A 23,720-nucleotide genomic window follows, 5' to 3' on the forward strand; every position below is an offset into this window, starting at 1 on the left:
CGTATGTGTTTGTTTTAAAAATGTAGTTAAAACACCCTTACCAATCCATCCCAAAGCTTTTTTGGCTGACCTGGACAAATTGAAAGGATTATAAATTATTTTAAACATTTCTTTTTAGTTAATACAAATTACACTATTTGTCTGAGCACATTTTCAATGATATAATGTAGTGTTCTGGGCTGGGTTGTGTTTTGTATGCGAGTTTGGTGAGGTTGGACTGAGGAAAGATGGGGGTCAAGACAACGATGTCTTGTCTGTCTTTGTCTGCAATATCATCCCGTTCCTGTTCAGACAGAGCTGCTGAGTTTATTCATAATTCTAGGTAAGTGAAGGATTCTTGGGGCTTAGAGGTCATAGGGTGAGAGACATCTCTCAACAGCTTCTTTATTAACTGCACATGCATGCAACACACACAGCATAAAATACATGAAAACACACTTACACACATACCACCATAAAAGTAACTGGGACATACAAAAGCTCACACAACACACACAAATGGACATAGCACACCTACAAAGCATCCCCTGTCCCTTTCCTTCTAAGCTGGAGACCAGCTATGCTAAGAAAATACGAAGGCAGATGCCTAACTAATGCACTCAGAGTACATGCGCAATCATTAAAAAGATGACTATTTTTCACTTTCTGTAAAGTGCAAAATAGTGACTGAGTGGAAATGCCTATAAACCTTCCTATGTATAGCTTGGAGGTATTCCATCAATGGGGCATGTGGGAAAAACAAGTAATTATAATATGTATAGCACAAACATTATAATGAGGATCAATGCATTCAAGTTTAACAGGTAATTTACAATAAACTGCTGAGTAGTGGCACTGACTATTAGAATCTTCTGCTGCTGATCAGAAAGCTCACCTTAAAACTAATGTTTTTTTGTTTACTTTTCTTTTCTATACATAGATCCATTCCTTAAAAGGGTGAATATGTCAGGGCCTCTCTTTGTGTTAGTAAAGAAATAAGTGACACAATAATATGTATATACCAAATATCTACAGTTTAAATATGGGCTGGTATAATACTCAGACTGATTGCTGGGTCATCCTACATCTTAAAAGAAAGTTGTAGTAGTAGAGAATAATAAAAGTATTTATGGTTGATGTTTTGTTTTATATATTTTATTTGCATGACCTTAAATAGGAAAAAGAAATAATCGTGAAAATCAAAATCAAAGTTCTGAGATCCTAAAGCAAAAACATACTGTATGTTTTTCTACTTACATATTGGTTAAATGTATTCACTTAAAACATTTTATTTCAACTACTACACAACAAATTGAAAGAGGTTAATTTTTGCTAATATCCATATTTGGAAGCACTGCCTAAAAATTGTGCAACTTGAATGGAATGCTGGGAATAGCTTTCAAGCTTTCCAAGCTTTGCACAAGAGAAGAGAATTTTCTCCTGTTCCTCCTAACAGAACTCATGCACCTTAATCAGGTTTGTTGGCCTACCTGCATTTTCATTTCAGCCTACACATATTCCATTCGACTATGGTCAGGGATGTGTAGGACTGTGTCTTCATATAATATCGAATATCAAATAATGGTATTGTTCTTCCTCTATGAATAACGTTAATCATTAAGGCTAAACAGTTCTACTGTGTCATTTGACCAAAGGACATTACACTACAGGGTAGGTTCTTAGCCTTGCCTTCTTATGACAGTTTTGGAGTAGTGGCTTCCTCCTTGGCCAGGGGTAAGCAACCCTGGTCCTAGAGAGTTACAGCACTGCTTGGTTTCCAAAATATTTTTATCTCTAGGACCACCTGATCAAGTCAATGGTAATGTGGTCCCATGATCTTTATATTCGCATTTATTGTGTACAGATAAACATGGTAGCACCAGTTTACTAAATTTTTGAGTGATTTAGATTGAGTGGGTGGTTCAGATTGTGCCATGATGGCGAAGGGACCAAAGAAAGGCCATACAGAGGAGCCAGGTGCATGCCCCAAGCTAAGGCATGACAATTATTCAATTTAAAGCTTCTAATGTCATAACAAAAAACTTGGAACCAATGGAATTCTGATATTATTGAATTAGTGAAATCAATCTGTATCTGATTACCAGGAGGGAAATGTTATGTTATGTTATGTTTCATTCTAGATAAAGTAGAAATACTAACTTACTTGTGACAACCGAACTCTACCAATTTCACAAAGGTCTGAACTCTACAGTTTATGCTGTAAAAAACTAAAACCTACTTAAAACTGCTACATTTTAAATGAGCTGAAATCTGACATTAACTTGTTCACATTACATCAGTATGTGATTTTTTTCCTTGCCTTGTACCTCCCTTGTAAGTCACTTTGAGCAAAAGCACCAAATAACGGAATGTCAATGTAAATGTACTTGCTGAAGGAAGTTTTGCACAAAGTTTCAACATGGGATTCTGTTTGTATGTTTCAAGGGCAGAGTGACTGTAACAACTTGTCACCCCTAAGGTGAAGTTAAAAATGAGCCTCACTAACACAAAACTTCTCTGAAGGACACGTTGCCACTCCCACTTACAGTAGGTCAGACTTTTTTTTATAAAAACAGATCTGTGTTAAAACATCTAATTTTTTTTTTTGCAGTCTTTCTTATCGAAACACATGTCACAGATAGATCAACATGTAAAACTGAGCCCAGAAGAAACAAAAGAAACACCAGCATTCAAAAACATGCTTTTTATAGAATTTTAAAACAGCCCACTTACTACCTTATCAAAGTTAGAGGTTTGATAAGGGGCTAGCTAGTAATTTTCAGTTTTGATAGCAAATAGTTATCACAACTATTAACTTGTTGTTAACACTTACCTAATTAACTGTATATGTGTTTTTCAAAGAAACCCTATGAATGGATTTGTTATACTGATTCAGGTTGGGTGTAAATTAACACTCCAGGCTTGTTTTAGTGTCTCGTTTAAAGAAAAGGAAATAAAATTGGTCTTCTGCTTCTGGGTCCTCCCTTAAAACTCAATGTGTGTTTGTGTGTGTGAGTAAATGTGTAAGTGTCTTACCACTGGGGTTGAATTGCATGCAGGATATGGGTTTGTCATGAGCTGGGAAGTGAGCCACCACTCCCTCGCCGTCCGACTCCTCACTCACCAAGACCTGTTGTATATATACACACGCACATTCACACATACACGCACACACACACACGCACACACACACACACACACACACACACACACACACACACACACACACACACACACACACACACACACACACACACACACACACACACACACACAAAGAAAGTCCAAATCATTTTCTAACAATGAGAACATTAAACCCAGAATGGGACTTTCCCCTGCTCAAGGATTTCTCTTCACATTTTGGTTTGGTTTCAAATCATCACCACATTTAGCGGTGTTCCTTGACATCACCCCAAAGGGAAATAGCTGGAGGTTCAACTGCTTTCTGAATGTGCCATTGCCCTCTTGTGGATAAAAAAATAATTAGCATTCTACCTGAAGACAAGGCATGGAAGACAAAAAAGCACTTTGTTAAAAATACAATTTGTGCTGCATCCAAGAAATTAGGAATCATAAATATCCTAACACTGTTTTATTAGTGCTGGTGCTTCAGCAAAAAGCTGTACCCGGTCCAGCGTGCACAGCATCTGGTCTAACAGACATGACAAAATGGACAAATTTACTTTGGCAATAATGTGGCTTTTTACATGTGGCTTTGACAATACCCCATGACAGTGTGTTTTCCCGTAAACAGGCAGAAACTGGCGTCAAATATAGCACTGGCTTGCTACTTCTGAAATTGAAGTTCACACAAATACAGCCTGCTCCTAAATCTCTGTATGAAGTCTGTTGTCAAGACTGGGGTAAAACTAACAAAGGCTGAGTGGAGACCAGGAGCTGGCAGAAAACCCCTTTAGTGAAGAAGAGAGATAACAATAAGGCTAGACATGAGGCCATTTTGTGTGTGCGTGTGTTTGAGGGACAGAACATACATATACACAGAGTTGCATTTTGCTCCAGTGTTGCATTCACAATGTCAAGAAGGCTGGCTGAGCATTTTAAGTAGGAATTAGCACAAACTAGAAACAGCCTCGAAAAACCAAAAGGATTTGCCTCAGACTATAAGCAAGAAAATAAGCAGGGGAAAAAATAGAGAGACTAGAAAGAAAGGAAGAGATGAATGGTGAGATGAAGCAGGTCACTTTTATTACAGTGCAGGCAGACAATGTTGTTCTGTGAGGGAATCCTGCTGGACCCTTTGAAACAAGAGTGTCCTCCAGAGGACTGAGCCTGTTACACAGGAGAGAGCATGTGTGCTTGTATGTTATATAAATGCTATTACAAATAAGGAATTTCAAAGCCTGGAAGAGATGGGAATATTCCTGAACTGCAGTACGAATGCAGGAACTCATGTCTATCATATTCCTGTCTTTTCTGATTTCTCTGAAAAATCACATGCCATGTCCCCATCTTAATTTGTTCTCTAATGCTTCCCCCTCTATCCACTTCAGCCTTCACCCTGCACTTCTCCTCCACTCGTAGCTTTCCCCTCTCTGCCTGCCTTCCTGCTTTAGTCAGTGTTTATGGCCAGTGTAAGGTTACATTGTGTCAGCTGGTGACAGAGTGCAGGCCTGCTTCTGAAGGCTTAGGTCTAGCTTATAAGACAATGCACTGGCTACAGGGCAGCTACAGTCAGTCACTGTGTGAGAGAGTGTGAGGGGTGACTACATCACTGACAAACTGTACTATGTATGCTAACACCCCTCATTAGAAATGTGACAGCAGCTTCAGTGTGATTAATCATGGTTTATAGTTGCCCAATGAGAAGGGGATAAAAGCTTTTAACGTTTCTTTAGTACTGAAAATTGTGTAGACAACTGGCAAGATTCAAAATGGTCTAATCGTGTTTTTTTTTTTGTAGAATATTGTGATTCAAGAAGATACATGCAAATTACCAAACTTTGTCTTATAGACTATACCACTTAATTAATTTAAATAATTTAAAAATTAATATAAAATATAATAATTAATTTTACATTTCTATTTCAATTTGTAAAAAAAAAAAAAGCTGACCACAATAATAATAATATATGAGCCTTGTGAAGGGACAGGTGTGGGAAAACACAACAAAAATGTTGAAAAAAAAATCTTTCATGCACAAACCTCATTGATGAGGTCCTTATCAGTGTGATATTCTTGTCACAAGCTTGTTTCCCTAAGCATTAGTCCACCACTGGCCCTTTAGACATTTAAATTGTCATGTAACAGGAACACCTCTGTTTACTTGCAAATTATTTTACCTACTTAATTTTCGGTGCCTAAAACCTGTGCTCAGTACTGTATGTCTAGGGACATACTTCTTACTAGCCTCCAAATCACCCATAAAAATGTGTCAGGAAGTTATGTGACAGATGGTGCACTTGATCAGCCTAGAGCTACAAGTGAGGTTACACCCCATACAGCCCAAGAGTTTACAGGGTGTCTCTCAAGACTGTGGCTAAAAAGCTTTACTAAGCAACAAGTATTAATTTAATCTTTGATGTATGTGTGTGTATGTGTTATGCACTGCATGTTGGGGGAATTTGCAAGTTTTTGTAACAAGGCTAGCCTAATAAAACAAGCAAGGTCATTAGGAAACAAATTTTAAGGGCTTAAGGGAATTGAAACTGAAACCAAAATCGTGACACCAACATCCATCGTGCGCTATTCCACCTGAAGTTGCATATTAATAGCATTTCCCTGAGGCCTACAAATTATAAATTAAATCATTATAATTTAATTATGCAAATACATTATTGCTATTATTGCAATAGGGGAGCAGTTGGTAGGGCAGTCGTCTACATGTTGAAGTGTCCCTGGACAAGACACTGAACCCCGAATCTATAGCGCCTAAAATGCAGCTACGTGTCCACAAGAATTTTCCCAAGGGTACTGACAAGGTATTAATTTAATTTAATTTAATTACAATTACATGTGAAATCTTGTAGTTATATATAAAAAACAAAGTATGAACTAAAATATAGTGTTCTGATGTAAATGCTGATGACAGTGATGTCGTTTTTTTATGGAATGGAGGTGTTAAAAGAGTGATGGGTAAAAGGGTTGTGTTCTAATGATGCTGTGCTAAAGTTCAGAACTAATATCACTTGAATGTGGAAGACAGGTCAAGAATCTTACTTTACCCGAATGGTCCTTCAAAGTGTCTTGACAATTTTAACACTCTCTAAGTCTGTCTAGGTTTGTTTCATGCACATGATGTTGTGGAAGCCATACTTGAGATGTTTCAGTATGTTTTTCAGAACACACAACAACCTTTTTCCATACTTCAGTCAAATGCAAATGCATAATTTTGTAGTCCATACAGGCAACAGTATACCCAATGTATATCGGGTCAGAAGCTGGTCATCAAACTTGTTGGAAGGGTGGAACTAAAACTGCAAAGTAATGGCTAATGTGACAATGCATTATCACACCTGAAATGAAATGCCATAATTTATATATAAACAAAACAAATACAGAAAAAGCTAAAGCAGTTGATACAGACCTGTCCTTCACCAACACTTTGTGCATCAATAATGGTGACCACACCCGGGTTGTGGGGGCAACGCCGGCTTGCGTTGTGAGGCGAGCCCTCTTCGTCTGGAGTGCCTGCTGGCAGGGTGCCTGCAAGCTGGGTGACAACCTTACCCACCATTGTTAGGCCTGTCTTTAAAGTCTGGAAGAACAAAGATACATTTTTAAAATTAAAACTAATGTATTATATGACTGTAGTTTACTGTTTACTGTAGGTTAAAACCTTTGCTAGCTATGAAGCTGAGCAGTGTCTGTGTGTGCAGCATTTACACTTGATGCCTTTTGATAACGTGTAGTGTTGAAGAGTCGTAAGGCTATAGTCAGAGGAGACACCCATGTATGTGTGTATGAGGCTCCTCTGTGTCCGCTTAAGGCCCAGCCAGGGTGTCTGGCTCAAACACACCTCTGTGGCTCGATTGAGGGAAATGGATAGTGCTGCTTAAGTGAAGTCTATCTCACCTACTACACTGTCTTTGCCTAATGGAGTCCAATGCTTGTGACTGTGTGCCTGTGCGTGTGTGTGTGAGCACCAAAGGGGCCCCAGAGAGCCTAATCAGGCATTCAGACTAGGCGGCCCTGTCAATACAGCGTGGCGCCTTGCATTTGTTGGGTCTGAGGATCACCCGTTGTCTCTCTTTGCCACTTGGCCAAACACACTAACAGTGTCTGCTGCCTATGTGTGCATTCGCATGCCTGCATTTGTGTGTGTGTGTGTGTGTGTGTGTGTGTGTGTAAAATGCCAAAAGAGCCATCAATTATTAAGTGAGGCGTTTGGCTCCTAATTGATCAACACTAATGTGTTTTCTAATCACTGCAGTTGTGGAGATCTTAGTGGTAGTCCAAACAGGGGCTATTGATTTGTCTGAGGGGGTGTGGGGGGTGGGGTCATGTCTGAATAGCACATGGGCATTTACATAGGCACAGAGCTATGGCCTGATGTCGCCATCTAAACAAATTACAACCTAATTTATGTGAAAGGTCTTTCTCAGTCATACACCCAAGGAGTGACAGGCAACAAATTTAATATGATGAAGACTTGGAACAAGCAGTCCAGTTGGTCGGAGCTGTTGCACTCTCTTTTATCTTTCTTGTAAACAAAAGCCATTACGTTTTAATGCCACCCCCCACACCCCCTCCCTTTTTTGTTTCCATGTCTCTGAACGTCAGCACTAAAAGCCAGCGTGTCGCGCCACAAGCCAGAAGGAGATACCTTGTCATCCAAATTGAGATATATGGCCCTAAATGAGGAGAGGAGGGCAAGCAGACTGCCTGTCTACATATCAATACCACCCCCCAACACTGTCTACCCCTTACCATACCGCTAACCTGTTAGTGACAGTGTCCTTTTTGATGTATACCATTATTAGTCCACTAATGAGACTCCACTCACACTAGCTGTTAGCACTCATTAAGTACAGGGAAAGGGATACACTTGTTCTTTGTAAATCGATTAGACTTTCCCCTCTGAGACTGAACGAAGAAATAGACTAGAACCAGGCTAAATCACACCAGGAATTAATTTCACCTGGTATCAAAGGACAATGTTGGCTGTTAGTGAGCTATCTTAGACTCACTCCCCTATGGAGATGAGAAAAACAAGACCATTGGATAAAAACAGATTGCAGTGGGGGTACAGGTTGATGAAGTGTCTCTAGTCACCCAGGCAGGCCAGGTGGATCTAATGTCAGCAAATTCACAGATGGTGTAAGCAGAGTTCAAAATACTGTAATATGGGCTGAGCAATGTCTTGAGACAGACCAGAGGACATTTACACCAACAGATAGACAAACATGGACTGAATATGTCAACCCATTTTCCAACTTCTAAAATAACAGTAAACCAGAGTCAGGATCAATTTCAGTGTTCCTGAACACACACACATAATTAATGTATCTCTAATCTTCACTAATTGTTCTGTACAGGATGTTTGGTGCAATATGTGACCTTACTCAGTTCAGCAGACCTTCTTACTGTAAAACAAATAATTTCAGTCACATAATCCTCATAATCAAAGTCTTTCCAAGTGGATAACATAAATTCCTAAGTGGGTGAGTTCCACCCACAACTATTAGCAAAAGGAGGGATTGTCGTTTTTGTGAAATGAAACGCTTCTAGTTGAGGGCTTAACCATGCTTTAGTATTGGTATGGTAAACAAAACTGAAAATGCTACCTGGAAGAGCCTCCCCTTTCACTTAGAACACATCTACAATTCTGAAGCATTTTGGCTTAGCTCAATGCATCTATTAAATGGCTTGAATACTGCTCTAAGCAGTAGTATTTCAGTTAGTTTGTTCTCTCCACTGCTAATTACCTGGATCAGATGTGTTCAGCCAATCAAAAGCTGTAGGTGTAGGGATGGTTGGAAAACAAGCAGAAATGTGGCCCTCAAGGAGCACGATTGGACACCCCTGCTCTAACCACTGGTGAATGGACTTCTAGGCCTACTTACTATAACTGTACAACCAGTATAAATGATATAAATAGTACACAGTGTTAAACAAAAATACTTCCTACCTCCAGTAGGGGTCCTTAGGCAAGACCTCCCTACACTGAGTAAATGTACAGATGCTTTACATGTAGAAATGGAATTTATTTTATTTTATAATGTGATAATATGCTGCAGTAACATATTCACCTCCTATTCATCTACTTTTTCCCACAAGAATGAGAAGTCCTTTAGATATCTTCAAAATAACAAAATGACAGAAATGTCACATTCTGCAGTTTTTTTGTTTCCTGCTGCAGTGTACACTTACAATTTCAACTTAAAGCCCTAGATATCTATGTGGTAACACAGCATAAATATAACTGTCTTTTTTTCTATTTACACCATATGCAGTGGCAAGAAAAATATTCATATACTGTCATATTATTTGGACGTCTCATGTGTATGGCTCTCTTAAAGTCGTTCCATAGCATCTCTATTGGGTTGAGGTCTGTGCTCTGACCTGGCTCCATTTGACACCAAATGGCGGATTTGTTTTGGACATGCTCTAGGGTTTTTGTTCATTGTCCTGTTGCATCACCCAGCTTCTAGAGTCTCAGTTGAAGTACAGACATTCTCACATTATCCTGAAGATTTTTTAGATAAACTTGAGAATTACTTTTCCCCTCAATCACTGCAAGCTGGCCAGGCCTTGATGCAGCAAAGTAGGCCCAAATCATCATGTTTCCTCCACCATACTTACATACTACTGAGATGATGTTTTATAATCTTTATATGCCAGATGTAGTGCTGTGTGTTCTTTCCAAATAGTTCAATCTTAGTTTCATCAGTCCACAAAACATTTTGCAAATACTGCTGTGGAGTGTTAATGTAATCTTCCATAAACGTCAGGCATTTAACAATGTTCTTTTTAGTAATCAGCAGCTTCCTGCTTCTCCAATGTTTTACGTACTGTGGACTCATGAAAATGGATGTTAGCCAGTTCCAATGATGCCTTCAAATATTTAGCTGTCACTCTGAGTTGTTTTTTTGCCTCACTGATGGGTGTTTGTTGTGCTCTTAGGGTCATTTTTACTGTAGCCACAGTCCCAAATTGTCTCCACTTGTAGGTTGTTTGCCTAACTGTAGATTGGTAAATTTCTAAAGTCTTTAAAATCACTTTTTAACACTTTCCAGCTGTAAATCAACAATTCTTGATCACAGATCCTCTGAAAGCTCCTTTTGGTGAGAAATGGCTCACATAAGTGTATTCTTCTTGTGCGGAGTAAGTTCAAAAAGTTTAAGTGTTTTTTTGACAATGACAATCACATACTTTTTCCACTAGCACTATGAGGTTTTTAATGGTTGTTCTCAATAAGGACATATAAGATCAGAATTTTCTTTTGTGTTATTATTATAGGCACATTATATTTGTTAATTCTTTGACTGAAGATGAAGATCAGATCACATTTTTTGACAAATGAATGCAGAAAACCAGAAAACCAATTCCAAAGGGTTTGCATACTTTTAAAAAATACATAAAAATGTATCAACACTTACTTTGGCAGCATTGATCACTGTAGCTGTATAGGACTGTGCATTGTCACCACAAGCTCCTCCACGAGACTGGTGACATCTTATTAACTGCGACACAAATATTTACAAATAAATAAACAACATACTGTACAATGTAGACCATACAGAAGATGTATGAAGGAAAAGAAAAATTAGGCAATTAACTTGAATTTTGGACATCCAAAACACTCCCCTGTTCACTTTCTAGAGGAAATTGGTTTTGCTTTCAAAAAAGCGCTGCACAATCCAACAAGCAATCTGTACTGATTTAATTTCAAATACAATATTACTTGGATGGTTTTGTCCCAGTATTACTCTTAGTGTTCACAAAACTAGATTTTGTCATTTCTGGAAATCCTTAGGCGGTCACACAAACAGTGGCCCCATCTGTCAATTACTTGAGTGTGCCAGCACAAAACACTATTACGTTTTAAATGTATTGCACTGTGTGCAACAGAACATTCTGGTTTTTGTAAATACTTAACAATCCCATTAAACAGAAGAGAACAGAATACTTCTGTGCATCTGTTCATTTTCAAAATGTTATCATCTTTAGTGGGCTCTTCTTGGAATGAGTTGTTTATCCAGACAGATTAAAGAGGCAGAAAATAGATAAAAATGCATATTTGTACTGTAAATATGTTGCTATTCTGATAAGGCACTTCTACAACAGATGAGTGTGTGTACGTGAGTGTGTGTGTGTGAGTGTGCGTGTGCGTGTGCGTAGACTACCTTGTTCTCAGCATAGGCTAGCCAGCGGCTTCCCAGAGCTATTGGATTGAGGCTTGGGCCTGTGCAGGGATAGCAGCCTGAAAAGACAAAAACACAGCCTGACCAACGGGGACACCAATGATCATGTCAATAGAGTTAAATGTTTAGCTTAATAACCAATGACCAAACGTTTGCTATGCAAAAAAGACAAATCTAGTATTTTCATGTGCCTCCTCCCTGGAGAGTGTCTGTAACTATCTTAAACCATTAATGTGTTTGTGGAGAGTCTCTTGTTGGGGAAGATAAATGGGAGTCTAATGAGGGTGACGTGTCTGAATTGATACATGTGCATGTTTGCACAGTATGACCTAATGGAGACTGTGGTACCCGATAAATTGAGGATGACTCCTCTGCTGATTGACCAGCACAATATATCCCTTTGGGGACACACATAAAAACAAACATGCAAACACTGACACACATACACAGTGTGTTACTCAGCTGCTGTCAGCAGAAATAAAGATAGCAACCAATGGAACACAAAACACTCTATTCAAAAACACAAATGTCTTGGACATTTATAACAATTTCCCTCCCTGCTCAAACAGATGTGGAGTTAAATAACAGCAAGACACAATAGTGCATACAATGACTAACACACTACAGAAACAGAATTTCAACTAGAAGGGAGTCTGTTACTCTTCCTGCATAACAGAATGAGGCCAAAACAGACAAAAGTGCATGTAAATCCACTTGCAAAATGACTGATTCATCATAAATATATAATGTATGCATACAGATCCAGGCAAGGAAAGTCGACCACAGGTAAATAAAGCAGCATCAAAATAACACACACTGTCTTCAAAAATATTGGACCTTATCTCTCACACAACACATATACACAGAGGTAATGTGAGTGCATGGTGTTGGGAAAAAGGCTTGCTGACAATAATTTAGTGCTCTGGGAGCAGATGAGGTGGAGGCAGACAGTAATGTAGTGTGCTGTGTTGGGTCCTTGAAGTAAGCCACAAGGGCTGTTGGTAGCAGCAGAGAAGCCTTTTTGAAGGCTTGGGGGCACCCAGGTGATGAGCATGTGTTTGACATCAGGGAGCTGAGTGGCGGGGGACGACACATTTACATTTAGCCATTTGGCAGATGCTTTTATCTAAAGCGACTTACAAGAGTAGGCAGGGTAAGCGTAAGGGGGTCTTGCCCAAGGAACCCTACTGGAGGTAGGCCACAGGTGGGATTCGAACCTCAGTCTCCCACATAGAAGGAGGTGATCTTCCCACTACACTAATCAGTTTTAAACCAGTTTTAAAGGCTGAATTTAAGACCTTCTGTATCAAATGACCCACATGTAGAGCAAGCAAAAATTTTGGAACATATAAAAGTTGTTGTTTGTTTTGATGGTTTTCTCCCTTAAGTCTCCTTCTCCACGGGTAAAATGCATGTTGAGTTGGGTTAAGGTCTGACTATTGACTTGGCCAGTCTAAAACTTCCCCCTTTTCCATCTGATTAAGTCCCAGGGTTGTAATCACTGTTTGGCTGTATGATGAAGCTCCTCCCAGTTACTTTTTAAGCATTTCTCTGTAAACTAACCTTTAAAATCTGAATTTATCCAAGTGCTACCAATATAGGTTGTATCAACAATAAAGATTTGAGAGCTTGTTCCATAAGCAGTCATGCAGCCCAAGTCATGACCCTACTTTCACCATGATTGACGGATGAGATTGTATGGTTTGGATCATGAGCAAATCCTTTCTTCTCCCACGTTTGCATCTTGTGATATGCCTCTAACAATGCTTCTTCCATCAGCTCTTTTCCCTGGCTGAACAATTCTGTGTATTTTTCTCACTACACCAGTGTTTTTTTAATCTTTTTCAAGAAATTCCAAATTGTTGTATTGACTGTGCCCAAGGTTTATGTGCCCTGTTTTCAAAAGGTTAAAAACAAGAGTAGTTGTTTAGAGTAGTTGCTATTAGAAAATCAATCTCCCACATTAACAAGACCAAGACAAACATGTGGTCTGTCTGCATGAACACAGCCCTGCAAGGAGCTCAAGTGAACTGCAGGTTTAAAGATAAGAAACAGCAGGAGTTATATCCTGCTCCAAATTCAAGGCCATCAAAAAGATGTAGGGCAAAGATAGGACTAACAATATTATTAGCCAACAAATTGTAGGATCAGACATTGGAAGTTGTTCTGCATAAGCATAATTCAGAGAAACAACCATGTACTTGAGTTTTTAAGTGAAAAGCAGGGAAGCAGGGAAGCAGAAAGCGGTGATAAGTGATATTAACAGTAAATGTTAAATTGTTGCTTCTCTGGCATAAAAGGGGAAGCATATAATGAAAAGCAGCAAAAGAGAAGTAGCAGTTACATTATATTCTGCCACTGTAAATTGTGAAGATAATTCTGTCCATAAGAAATTGTCACCCAAATGTGACCAAACCAGATATTATATGCAGAATCTAAACTTGTAAAAAGAACTACTTATGCAATTTACCATCCATACTGCATTCCCCCCTATAGGATTATGACAATTGCAATTTTCTATGGAGCAACACTAGTCCATCATCTGCAGCAGCAGCATGCAGAACTCCAGTGGTGGACAGCCAATCCTGTCACCAGCAGAACAATGCTGGTGACAGTGGTGGACAGCAGAACAATTCATTGTCAAACATGAAAAGTATGATCACACAATGTCTGCTGCTGGTGAATGTGTGCCAGCTCACAGTACACAAAACCTGAATTGTTTACCATTTGTTCAGTTTTATTCTTTATTCTTTCCTTGTCTTTTTGTATATTTGCATACTTTACTAATAAAAGGGATTCAGATTCAGATTCTGTTCAAGCAAGAACCTAACCTTGGGAGACAATTGCTAAGTGCTCATAAATACATGACATCTCCAACGCCACATTCCTGAAGAACAAGTGGACATCCAACTGCAGAATGGCTCATTGAAAGCAGAGCTGCCCACATTGTAGGAACCTTTGTTTACTGCTTTTACTGCCTACACAGACCAAACAACATTATGAGGAGGAGGCCCAAGCATTCAGAAACGATTAATAACTATTGAGCATGTTTGGTTTCCTGTGGTCCAGACACTGATAGGGAAGGCAGGCAGACAAAGAGGAGACGCATTAAAGCCAGCCAGTAAGGTCAGTTTACTCCAGTCAATGACTTAAGTGGACAGCAACGGCCTTGTAATACAGTTTGGCCTTTCTTTTGCAGCTTCCTTGAGCATACACAGCAGGTAGAGCCAGGAGGATGCAAGTGCTGTGTTGTAAATAGTTCTTCCTGTGTTGATCTTCAAATGAAGGGCCTCACGTCATATTTTGATAAAAGCAGTTTAGTGATAAAGCACTACAGCAGGCTTTAGTGGCTGGTTGGATTATATTCAGTGAACTGCTTTGCGTTTGTTTGGCTTTTGGTATGCCCACAGGCCTCTGTGTCATGTTTTGCCAGTGTTGGTGTTACATTGACGCACATGACATCGGGGGTTTGGCACAGCATTTCAGACAATCAAAATATCCAACTCCTTAAGTCAAGTGATTAAAAATCATGTGTTTGAAATCCTTACTTGTAACAAAGAACTTCTTGGTGAAGGTGCAACTGTCAAATGCTGCAATCTTCTCTTGAAGGCTTACAACAAGAATACTGGAGGAGGAAAAAGCAATTCATTAACACAGAGAAAATAAATATGCAGTGAATCCTAAAATATAACTTTAGATCAGTTGCTACAACATACTGTTTGTTGCAGTGAAGATCAAAGATAGGTGTCTTGAACTGGATTGATTTGACCATTTCCCCTGTTCGTAGAGAATAAAGGTCAGCGCAACAGTAGGGAGGGCTTGTCCTGAAAACAAAATGACAACAGCATACAATCCTCAAATTATTACTGATGAAATTCATTGTTGGTTCAGACAGCAACTCAACACCGTGTCAGTGTCACAGTGTCTGTAGAAGTCCTAAACCAACACATCAAAATTTTCTTTGGATTAGGTGATTGCCTGAATCCTGTTTGACTTCTTGCAGAAGGGTATACAGTTACCTGTTATAGAGTTGGGTAAATAAATTATTTAAATTCTGCAAACACTCCTGTCATTTTCATGTTGTACATTGTCATTTCCTTTAAATGTATCTTTTAAATAACAATAGTTTTATTTGGAATTTAGAAGAAATATTGTCAGCAGTTCACAAAAAGTAAAACAAAGCTGTTCTTTTCACCAATACACAATCCTATAAATGTGTGTATCTATAAAATAAAACACGGGAAACTGATTCATTCGTAGGCAACATTACTCCAAGGTCGGACTTAGTACCATATTTCAGTCAGTCTCCCATATGTGAAAGGTGTGATACAGCTATAGGATCACTATCACATTCTGTTTTGGCACTGCCCAGTATTGCCCAGTATGATGATTTTTGGACCAGTATATTTGGTATTCCAAACTATTTCAAATGAACATTCAACCTTATTCTCACTAATAAATGGCTATTCTGACAGGACAAGGCCACTTCCTTCCCATGTAAAGCGGGCTCTTATGACAGGTATTGTTGCAGAAAAGAAAATAATACTGTTCAACTTTAAGTTCTGAGATATGCTCAATTAAATGTGTGCTACAACAAAATGGAACAGATTCAGCTTAAGTAACACAACTTGCAAAACAAATTTGTGACGATGTGGTGTTTAGAATTATCTGAGACCCAATCATGATGTTGACTGCTACATTCTAACTTTCTACTTTCCACTTTGTTAAACTCCATCTTTGCTATTGTAATGGCTGGCCTTTAGAAGCCCATTTGTGTGTTATGTTTTTCTTTTTTGTCTGTATGTATGTGCCTAATTTTTTTATTGTTATATTTCTAAAAGCTCAAAATTAAATATTAAAAACTAACTGACAATTTGCCATCTCTGCTAGTCATGTTGATTTGTTTTTATATACACAAAATGTCCAGATAATCATGCCTTGTGTGTTTAAGGTAGGTAACATTTTTTAAACTGAAGATACTAAAGTAAAAAAAAAAATAATATGGTTGAGTAAGACTGCATTTCAGAGCTTCTAAGTGTAACATTTGTTTAATCTTTTACAGAATAGGTTTGTAAAAAATGCTTTCATACACTGAATTTGGCAGTTAATATGTTAAAATGTTCACTACAGTGTTACTGTCAGCATTTTGATATGTCCCAGATTATTAGAGTGTTTTAATGATATTTAGGAAGAGGACATCAAACCTCTTGCCAATGAACTGCACATTAAGCCACATTTAGCTTTGACTATGCCTAAACTGTTTCTCTTGTCAGCTCCGTGAACAATTCATACAGCGTTTGTTTCCACTATGTCTCATTGGCCAACCCCTTCTGAGGGTCCACACACACTGAAAAGGGAGGAAAATGAAGGGCAAAAGGGGAAATGCTTTGTCATGCAACACATTTACCAGAGGCCTTTCTATCAACACAGCAAAGAAGAAGGACATGTGAGGGAACTTATCCAACATCAGGCAGCAGGCAAAGGAAAATTTAGACATAAATCTTAATCAGGCAAGACTCTCCCACCACCAGCACCCCCACGTCCCCTGTGCCCCTTCTCTCTTTCTGCAAAGAAAGCTACTAGCAACCTTCTGCTCTATGTCTGTAGGTGGCCTATCATTCCACGTTTGCTGAGGATGCAGGGATGAAAATGTGGCGCTAGTTTTGTTTCTAAGGCCATGTGACTATTTTCAACAGTTTATTTAGTATGCTTGCATACTGAACTTAGTTCTATGCTTTATCAGTTTGGCTGGACCATAAAAAGTTACAGTGACGGTCAAAGTATGCTAGGTGTCAGCTGTAAAAACAATGGCTCCACATGTGCTTTAGATGGATGTCTTCATTAAAAAAGGGCCATTGCATTGTAAGTGAACAAAGACAGCTGTACAGCTGTAGTATTTATTTAGTATTTATTATACAGCATACGTATATAGAAGGCTAAGTTGGAAAATACCTTCAGGCTGATATACCAACTTGATCAATGAGAAAATCTTCTTCTTGCTGAGCGAGCACCCCACACCATAAGAAAAAACTTTAAACAGCAGATAGCCATAAAGTTAAAGAGGGACATTATTCAGATGACAGACTTTCATCCACTGCAAGACAGAGATGATGTCAGCTATGTAGAATATTCCTACAGCACTCCCTGATTCACTAACCAACTCTGCTGTGTCAAGCTCTGTCCTGTTCTGTCCCAGTCCTTACTGTTGACTCTCTTCTTCACTACAGTGAAAAAGTTATATGCCTCCTATTCAAAACTTTTGACACCCACACTTAATATAGCACGCACTGAAGAAAAATTGGCCATTTTATAATAAACACCAATCCTGCCATAACAATAAATCCACCTGGTGGTTTTAATGTTGTGGTTTACAGAGGTCAGCATGGGGAAAAATGTACTCATGATCAAAAGAGCAATGCAGCTAAACGAACATGGGGCTACATAGCTGTTGACCAGTCAGAGTGCCATGCTGACCCCTGTCTTTAAAACCACCAGGTGGTATTAATATACAATGGAGTAGCAAAGACATCTTAAACTGACCACATATTGTCATGCTCCTGGAAACCCTTACAAACATAAGGAAAGGGAAAAATGTGACACCTCTGCTCTGTTTTTACCAGTCTCAGTGAGTCACAGCCAGTAAGGGGACAAAAGCTGCTTACACACATGCAACGACTACCCTGAACATCTCCAGACTTTGCCCATGTGAGCTGTGTGTGAGAGCAAAAACATCTGAGTTATTCAGCCACAGAGATTACCCAGACTTTGTCCTGTAGCTTCTTCAGTCTGAAGATAGTTTGTTGGAGCCCACACATTTGTACTCCAGGTTTGGTTTCACTCCACCCCTTGGCCTGAATAAGCTCATTAGGTGAAACAATGGAAGGGGAGCATGTGAAGGATGTAATAGTCACACCTCTGCCAACCCCTCTTAAAACCTAAAATGGGTTGTTAAGAGTGTCCAATTTGGTGCAGGTGTGAATTGGGCCTGATCTTTTTGGGGATAGATGATAAGGCAGCATGATAAATAGAAGACAGGTTGTGTCTAAGTCCTCCACCTCTGTTGAGTAATGGGGTGTTGATTAATGCTCTGAGCTGTACATTGAAGAAACCAAATAGCCGCTACACAGGAGTAACACCTCAGGACCTGAATAAGCTGTGTACCTTCATCTTAAGGACAAAGCACACTAGACTATACTATACCACGAAAGTATTGCATTTTTTATATGTTACATAAGGCATCACGTTCAACTTTTTGCTGATTGACCATGCAATTTGTGAGATGCCTCTGCTGTCGATCCAATTTCTAAGTGTCACTGAAGTGAACAAGCATTTTCCACACAAAGGTTTTGTCATTCCGAATGCAGCGCAAGTGTTCCAGTCAGGGAAACACTTAATAGATCCGGTGACAGAATAACCACCTTGCCCTTCCAGCTTTTTTATTTTCTTTCCTTTCACTCTCACTTCTTCCAGCCTTGATTCCATGATGTTATTATGTCTTTGTTTATTTATTCAGTGTTTGCTATGGCTTATAAGCATCAAAATCTTTGTGTCATTATACTCCTCAGACTGTTTTCTGGCCTTTAAGTTGTTTCTTGAGTCTAAGCAAAAATACAGCATTAAAATGCACAGGTGTATTTAACGATGTAGCGGACTGATGTGTTTGAGACCCATTTCACTTTCAATCACTTGTTTTACTTGTTATCGGAACAACCAGTCTGACTATGAGCATGTCATTCAAAAGGCTTGTTATAAAATTCTACGCTGGTAATTATTCTATGTAACTGAAGTTGCAGCAAATAGCAGTTCGTCACAAGCATTTAGATTCCACCTAAACTGCGTTTGCAGCTGTCAAAGGATCAACTACTTTAGATGCATTAAAGGCACAATTCCAAGCAAGACTCAAGACATCATCCAATGATAAAAGCCATCACCATGCTGTTAGAAGTTAGTAAACATCAGCGGCAGTATTTTGACACATAATTAATTTTTCCTTTCGGACAAAGGCAGGAACACACACCCAGAGATGCAAGATGAAATAATTGCTGTAACAATGTCAACCAGCTTGATGACTGACAAATAAGCTAAACCCGCAGTGAGTGTATGAGTCACATGTGCATTCACACTGACACATCCAGACATTTAAGTACAGACACACTCTAGCATTGCACTATTGTACGTTTCCCAGAATCAGAACAGCTATGGCGCCAAAGTCAGCCATCAGATCTCTTGGCCTAGGCCTAGGACTAAAGCATTGTTCCAATATTGTGTGTGCCTCTCTGTTTATCTGTGAGTGAGACGCTGCTTGGATGTTAGGTGTGCCACTTTCTGAAGAAGAAAAAAGAGGTGTCACAGAAAAATGCTTTTGAACAATCCCTCATTCATTCTTCCATCCTGATGCTTAACGTCTCTGTCAACATTTCAAAGCTTCTCTGCGAGTACTGCTACCACCATTAGCAATCAAGAGTACAGGCATTAAGATTAATACAAACATTTCAGTCAACGATAATTTACTTTCAGGCTTCTACATCATCGATTTTAGCATTATAAGAGTCTGATCAATCCAATTCTAAGCTCTATCCCGAAAAATAGGCCCCTGGAATTGATTCAAAGGGACAATGATAACCTGCTATTATAGAATCAAAATGGCACAGGGTTCAATTGTTTTGCTTTTGCAGTATTTTAACAAATGACCCAGTTCTAATGGAGGCAATGCGGGGTCAGATATAATAAGATTTCCTGATGCTGGGGACATTGGGGCATAGGCTGAAAGCAAGACTAAATCACAATTATCATTATGGATCATGGCAGGATGTCAGTCCTTGCACATGTTAAGGTGACGCCGGGCACCATTCCCAAGCTCAGTAACAGGCCTATTATGATGGCCCTATTAGATCAATGTGTCAATTACTATTACTCAAAATGGCCCTTGGGTCTGAAAAGATACAAAATGAAGGAGATGGAGAAAAGGAGGCTTGGCTCATTTGCTCTCTCTGATAGGAAGAAACTACACCAGAAATCAAGGAGAAAATAGAGTGGCTGGGTATGTTGTGTTGCATAAAATAATAACAGCCAATGTTCAGAGACAGAAAAGGTAATATGTGTTACAAGACACAATGTCATAAAAAAGAAGAAAACTACTGTGCTTTAAATTTAGGCTGGAATATCATTATGTGTGTGTGTGTGTGTGTGTGTGTGTGTGTGTGCACTAACCAATGTGCTTCTCAAGCACTTTGGCAACATATTCTATTTGATTAAAGACGAACCAGATTTTTTTTCTTATTCAAATCTGTTCAAGAAAAGGCTACCTTTATACTAACATAATCTATTTACGCACATGAGAACCTTGAATTACATGCAAATGTGAGTGTGTAGGTAATAAGTATTCCTGACAACTAGAGATGCCCCAATAATTTGGCATCTATTAATACTGTTTATAATCCTATACTTCCATACCAACTGTCAAATTTCAAGATATATATGACACAGTGAAATAATCGTAATGTTATCTGACACACCTAACTTTTAATAGTTTCTTAATTAAAATCATGAAAGTCATGAAAAAATATTACATTTCAAACTGAAATTATTAATATAGTATTAATTAGTATATAATTAAGTTAGGAAAGTGACTGGTTTTATTTTATCAATATGATTACTACCGATTGAATACGCCAATGCATTTTTATTGGTTGCTACATTGAAGCATTTTCAAGAATGTCATCTTCACTGTCAAGATATTCAGTCTGGAGTAACTTCATCATATTGGCAACAACATCCAAATACCTTTAACAATACCAATCCATTAAGTAGGCACAGATTTTGCTTAGGCTTAGGATAAAGAAAGATCAGCCACAGTGAAACTATTGGATTTTGCTTGGGTCAGGGTCTTGAGGGAAGACAATTGGATTTTTCTTAATCACTATGCCCTAACGCAACTAGAGGGCAGACCTGGTGAGTCCTTTTCTCTTGCATTGGCCCTAAAGCAAACTCTGGATGTTTGGGTCATTTCCAGTTACACTTCTCTGCCTCTTCTCTCTCGACAAGATTGGGAAAACCTATTAAAACTAACCAAAAGATTGGGAAAACCTACTAAAACTACCCAAAAGGTGAACTTCCCAGCCAATGAGTAAATATGCAATTATTTACAGTGGTCATTAAGAATCATTATGAATAGCACATCTTATTATTTAGCCACCATCAATAATGTAGTCTGTACTTCCTCCTTAACGAAACATGTTGACATCTGTTATTTTAATTTTCACATCAATGTTAAGTTCGTTCCATGAGCTCTTTCCCTCTAGCTGAGAGAACCTTTTTATGAATGTGAACTAAACCAGAGGATCAAAACCACAAGATTTCATGTGGCTGTGGAAAGTATAGAAGAGAGCCTGAGGGAGAATTAAAAGTCAAGGAAATAAATTCATTTACAAGGAAGGGATGTCACCACATTTCCGACTGGTGCAAAATTTTACAAGCTCCCTAGATATGAATGACAATTACATGTTGTGTAAATGCTAAACAAATACAACCATGGTTTGAAAAGTCTGGACTGGATCTGCTAAAAGAGGGAACTGACTGGAGACAATAGCATTTCCAGTGGGGTTCAACTGATACTGGCTTTTAGCTATTGAAACCTGAAAATGAAGCTTAACAATGCCAATATCCAGGAGTTTATCTCCCTGGAAATGTATTTGTTTTGTAGGCATTTTTAAGTGTGTATGTACAACATTTTCTGCATTATCTACAATTATATAGGAACTGAAAAAGAGAAAAAAATGCAGTGCAACAGTTTTTCCATATTCTCTTTGCTTATTTGTTTTGTTTTTTTACTCCCACTCCTCTCACCCTCTATTCAAACCAAACCAAATTCTACCCGTGATACAAAACAAAAGCTAGCCACATCAGAGCCTGCTGGGGGGTTGGAGAGAGCTGCAGTTATTCCGGCAAGCTGCAGGCATTAGTAGGAAAGTAATTAGGGTAAAAAGTTCAACCACAGCTTCATGTCTCCAGAGCTGCAAGAAATACATTTTCTTTACTGTTTAATACAGAGTATAATTGCCAGCATTTTGGAAACACACTGTGTGGATGTGTGTGCATGTAAAGATTCATACCCATTCTTAGTTTTTATGTATCACATTTAGTTTTTAAGTCACATTATAGTTAAATGTGCAGAAAATAGCACACAAAGCTAATAAATCTCACTGTATTATACAAAAAGGTAAGAAGATTAAAATTAATTATCAAACTCAAGAAACTACCCAGTGATAAACAGTATAACGTTGTAAAAAAGATCAACACAGGAATTTATGTATATTCAGTTCATAAATTCAGTTTATTCCTACTTCCTTTGACAGCACTGAAGTGCATATTAATATTCATTACCCAAACCATAGCTTGCATTTGATCCAATTTTAGCCATTTTAGTCGTGTGTGCCAATTTTCTGTCTAAGTTAAGTGAAAGCACTTGACACAAGAAACATCTGGTAATGGAAGAGTTGTATATCCTGCTTTGACATGTCAAAGCTGTATCTAGGATCATGATGAGTTAACTTTGCCTTGCGTCATCTGGTGCACTAGGATAAGAGGTGGAAGAAAGCTCAAAGCCAGCATAGATCATTTATGTGTTCAATGCAAACAACAATGATTATTTCATAAGATATTAAGACCTCTGGCTCTCAAACCTCAGTTTTCAGCAATTATAAGAAAAGGTGATGACAAGGCACATATTAATGCTATATACTGTAAATATACAAATATAAACATAAAAATATTATAAATTAAAAAACTTAAACCAAAAAAAATCACAGGTGCCGAATTTAAAACTGCGATTTGCACACTTGTCCTGCCCAGTCACACTTATGTAAAATGCATATCCCATAAGGATACCACACCATGCATGTATTGTACAACACTCAAAGCAATGATGTGGGGTATATGTATACACTGAAAGCATGAAATTCCACTGTCAAAATGACTCTTTAACAGCCCCAGATGTGTGTAGTGTAATGTTGGGGAATACACCTGGTAATCGAGAAAGGAGTTTACATGCAACCTGGTTACTGGAAATCCACATATACGTGCAGCAGGTAACTAATAAGATTTTCCTCTAACTTAGGCTGATTTGGAGCACTTTGTGTTGGTTTTAATTTTAGTTAGATTTTGGACCATCCATGTAATGATCTCCACTTTCATTTAGCCAGGTATACTTAAAACAGAAAAAGGAGTTCTCCATGAGAAATCTACCTTGGGAAATCAGCTTTCTCTAATCTCCTATCTTAATTACAGCAAAACAGGTTTCCAATTTACATGACAGAAAGGAAAAGCTTACTCAGGAAAGCTGACTGTAACCTGGCAGTCTGCATCTCCACAGTGCAGAGTTACATTCTAATGTAACAGATTACATCAGGATACAGTGTA

The 23,720-nt window shown here is 38.5% G+C and overlaps 1 protein-coding gene across 1 annotated transcript in view; it reads right to left on the minus strand.

Annotated features, from left to right (window-relative positions):
* Positions 1-23,720, minus strand: part of bcas3 (BCAS3 microtubule associated cell migration factor) — a 281,126-nt gene that overhangs the window by 237,199 nt on the left and 20,207 nt on the right. Inside the window, exons 8-13 of the mRNA XM_026367844.1 lie at positions 15,020-15,127; positions 14,852-14,928; positions 11,286-11,362; positions 10,539-10,622; positions 6,524-6,694; positions 3,016-3,109 (exon numbers count right to left, since the gene is read on the minus strand). Of these exons, the coding sequence (XP_026223629.1) occupies positions 3,016-3,109; positions 6,524-6,694; positions 10,539-10,622; positions 11,286-11,362; positions 14,852-14,928; positions 15,020-15,127 (611 nt within the window). The remainder of the gene's footprint in view (positions 1-3,015; positions 3,110-6,523; positions 6,695-10,538; positions 10,623-11,285; positions 11,363-14,851; positions 14,929-15,019; positions 15,128-23,720) is intronic.

The sequence above is a fragment of the Anabas testudineus genome, chromosome 13, assembly GCF_900324465.2.
Source record: "Anabas testudineus chromosome 13, fAnaTes1.2, whole genome shotgun sequence".
In the NCBI taxonomy this organism is placed as follows: Eukaryota; Metazoa; Chordata; class Actinopteri; order Anabantiformes; family Anabantidae; genus Anabas; species Anabas testudineus.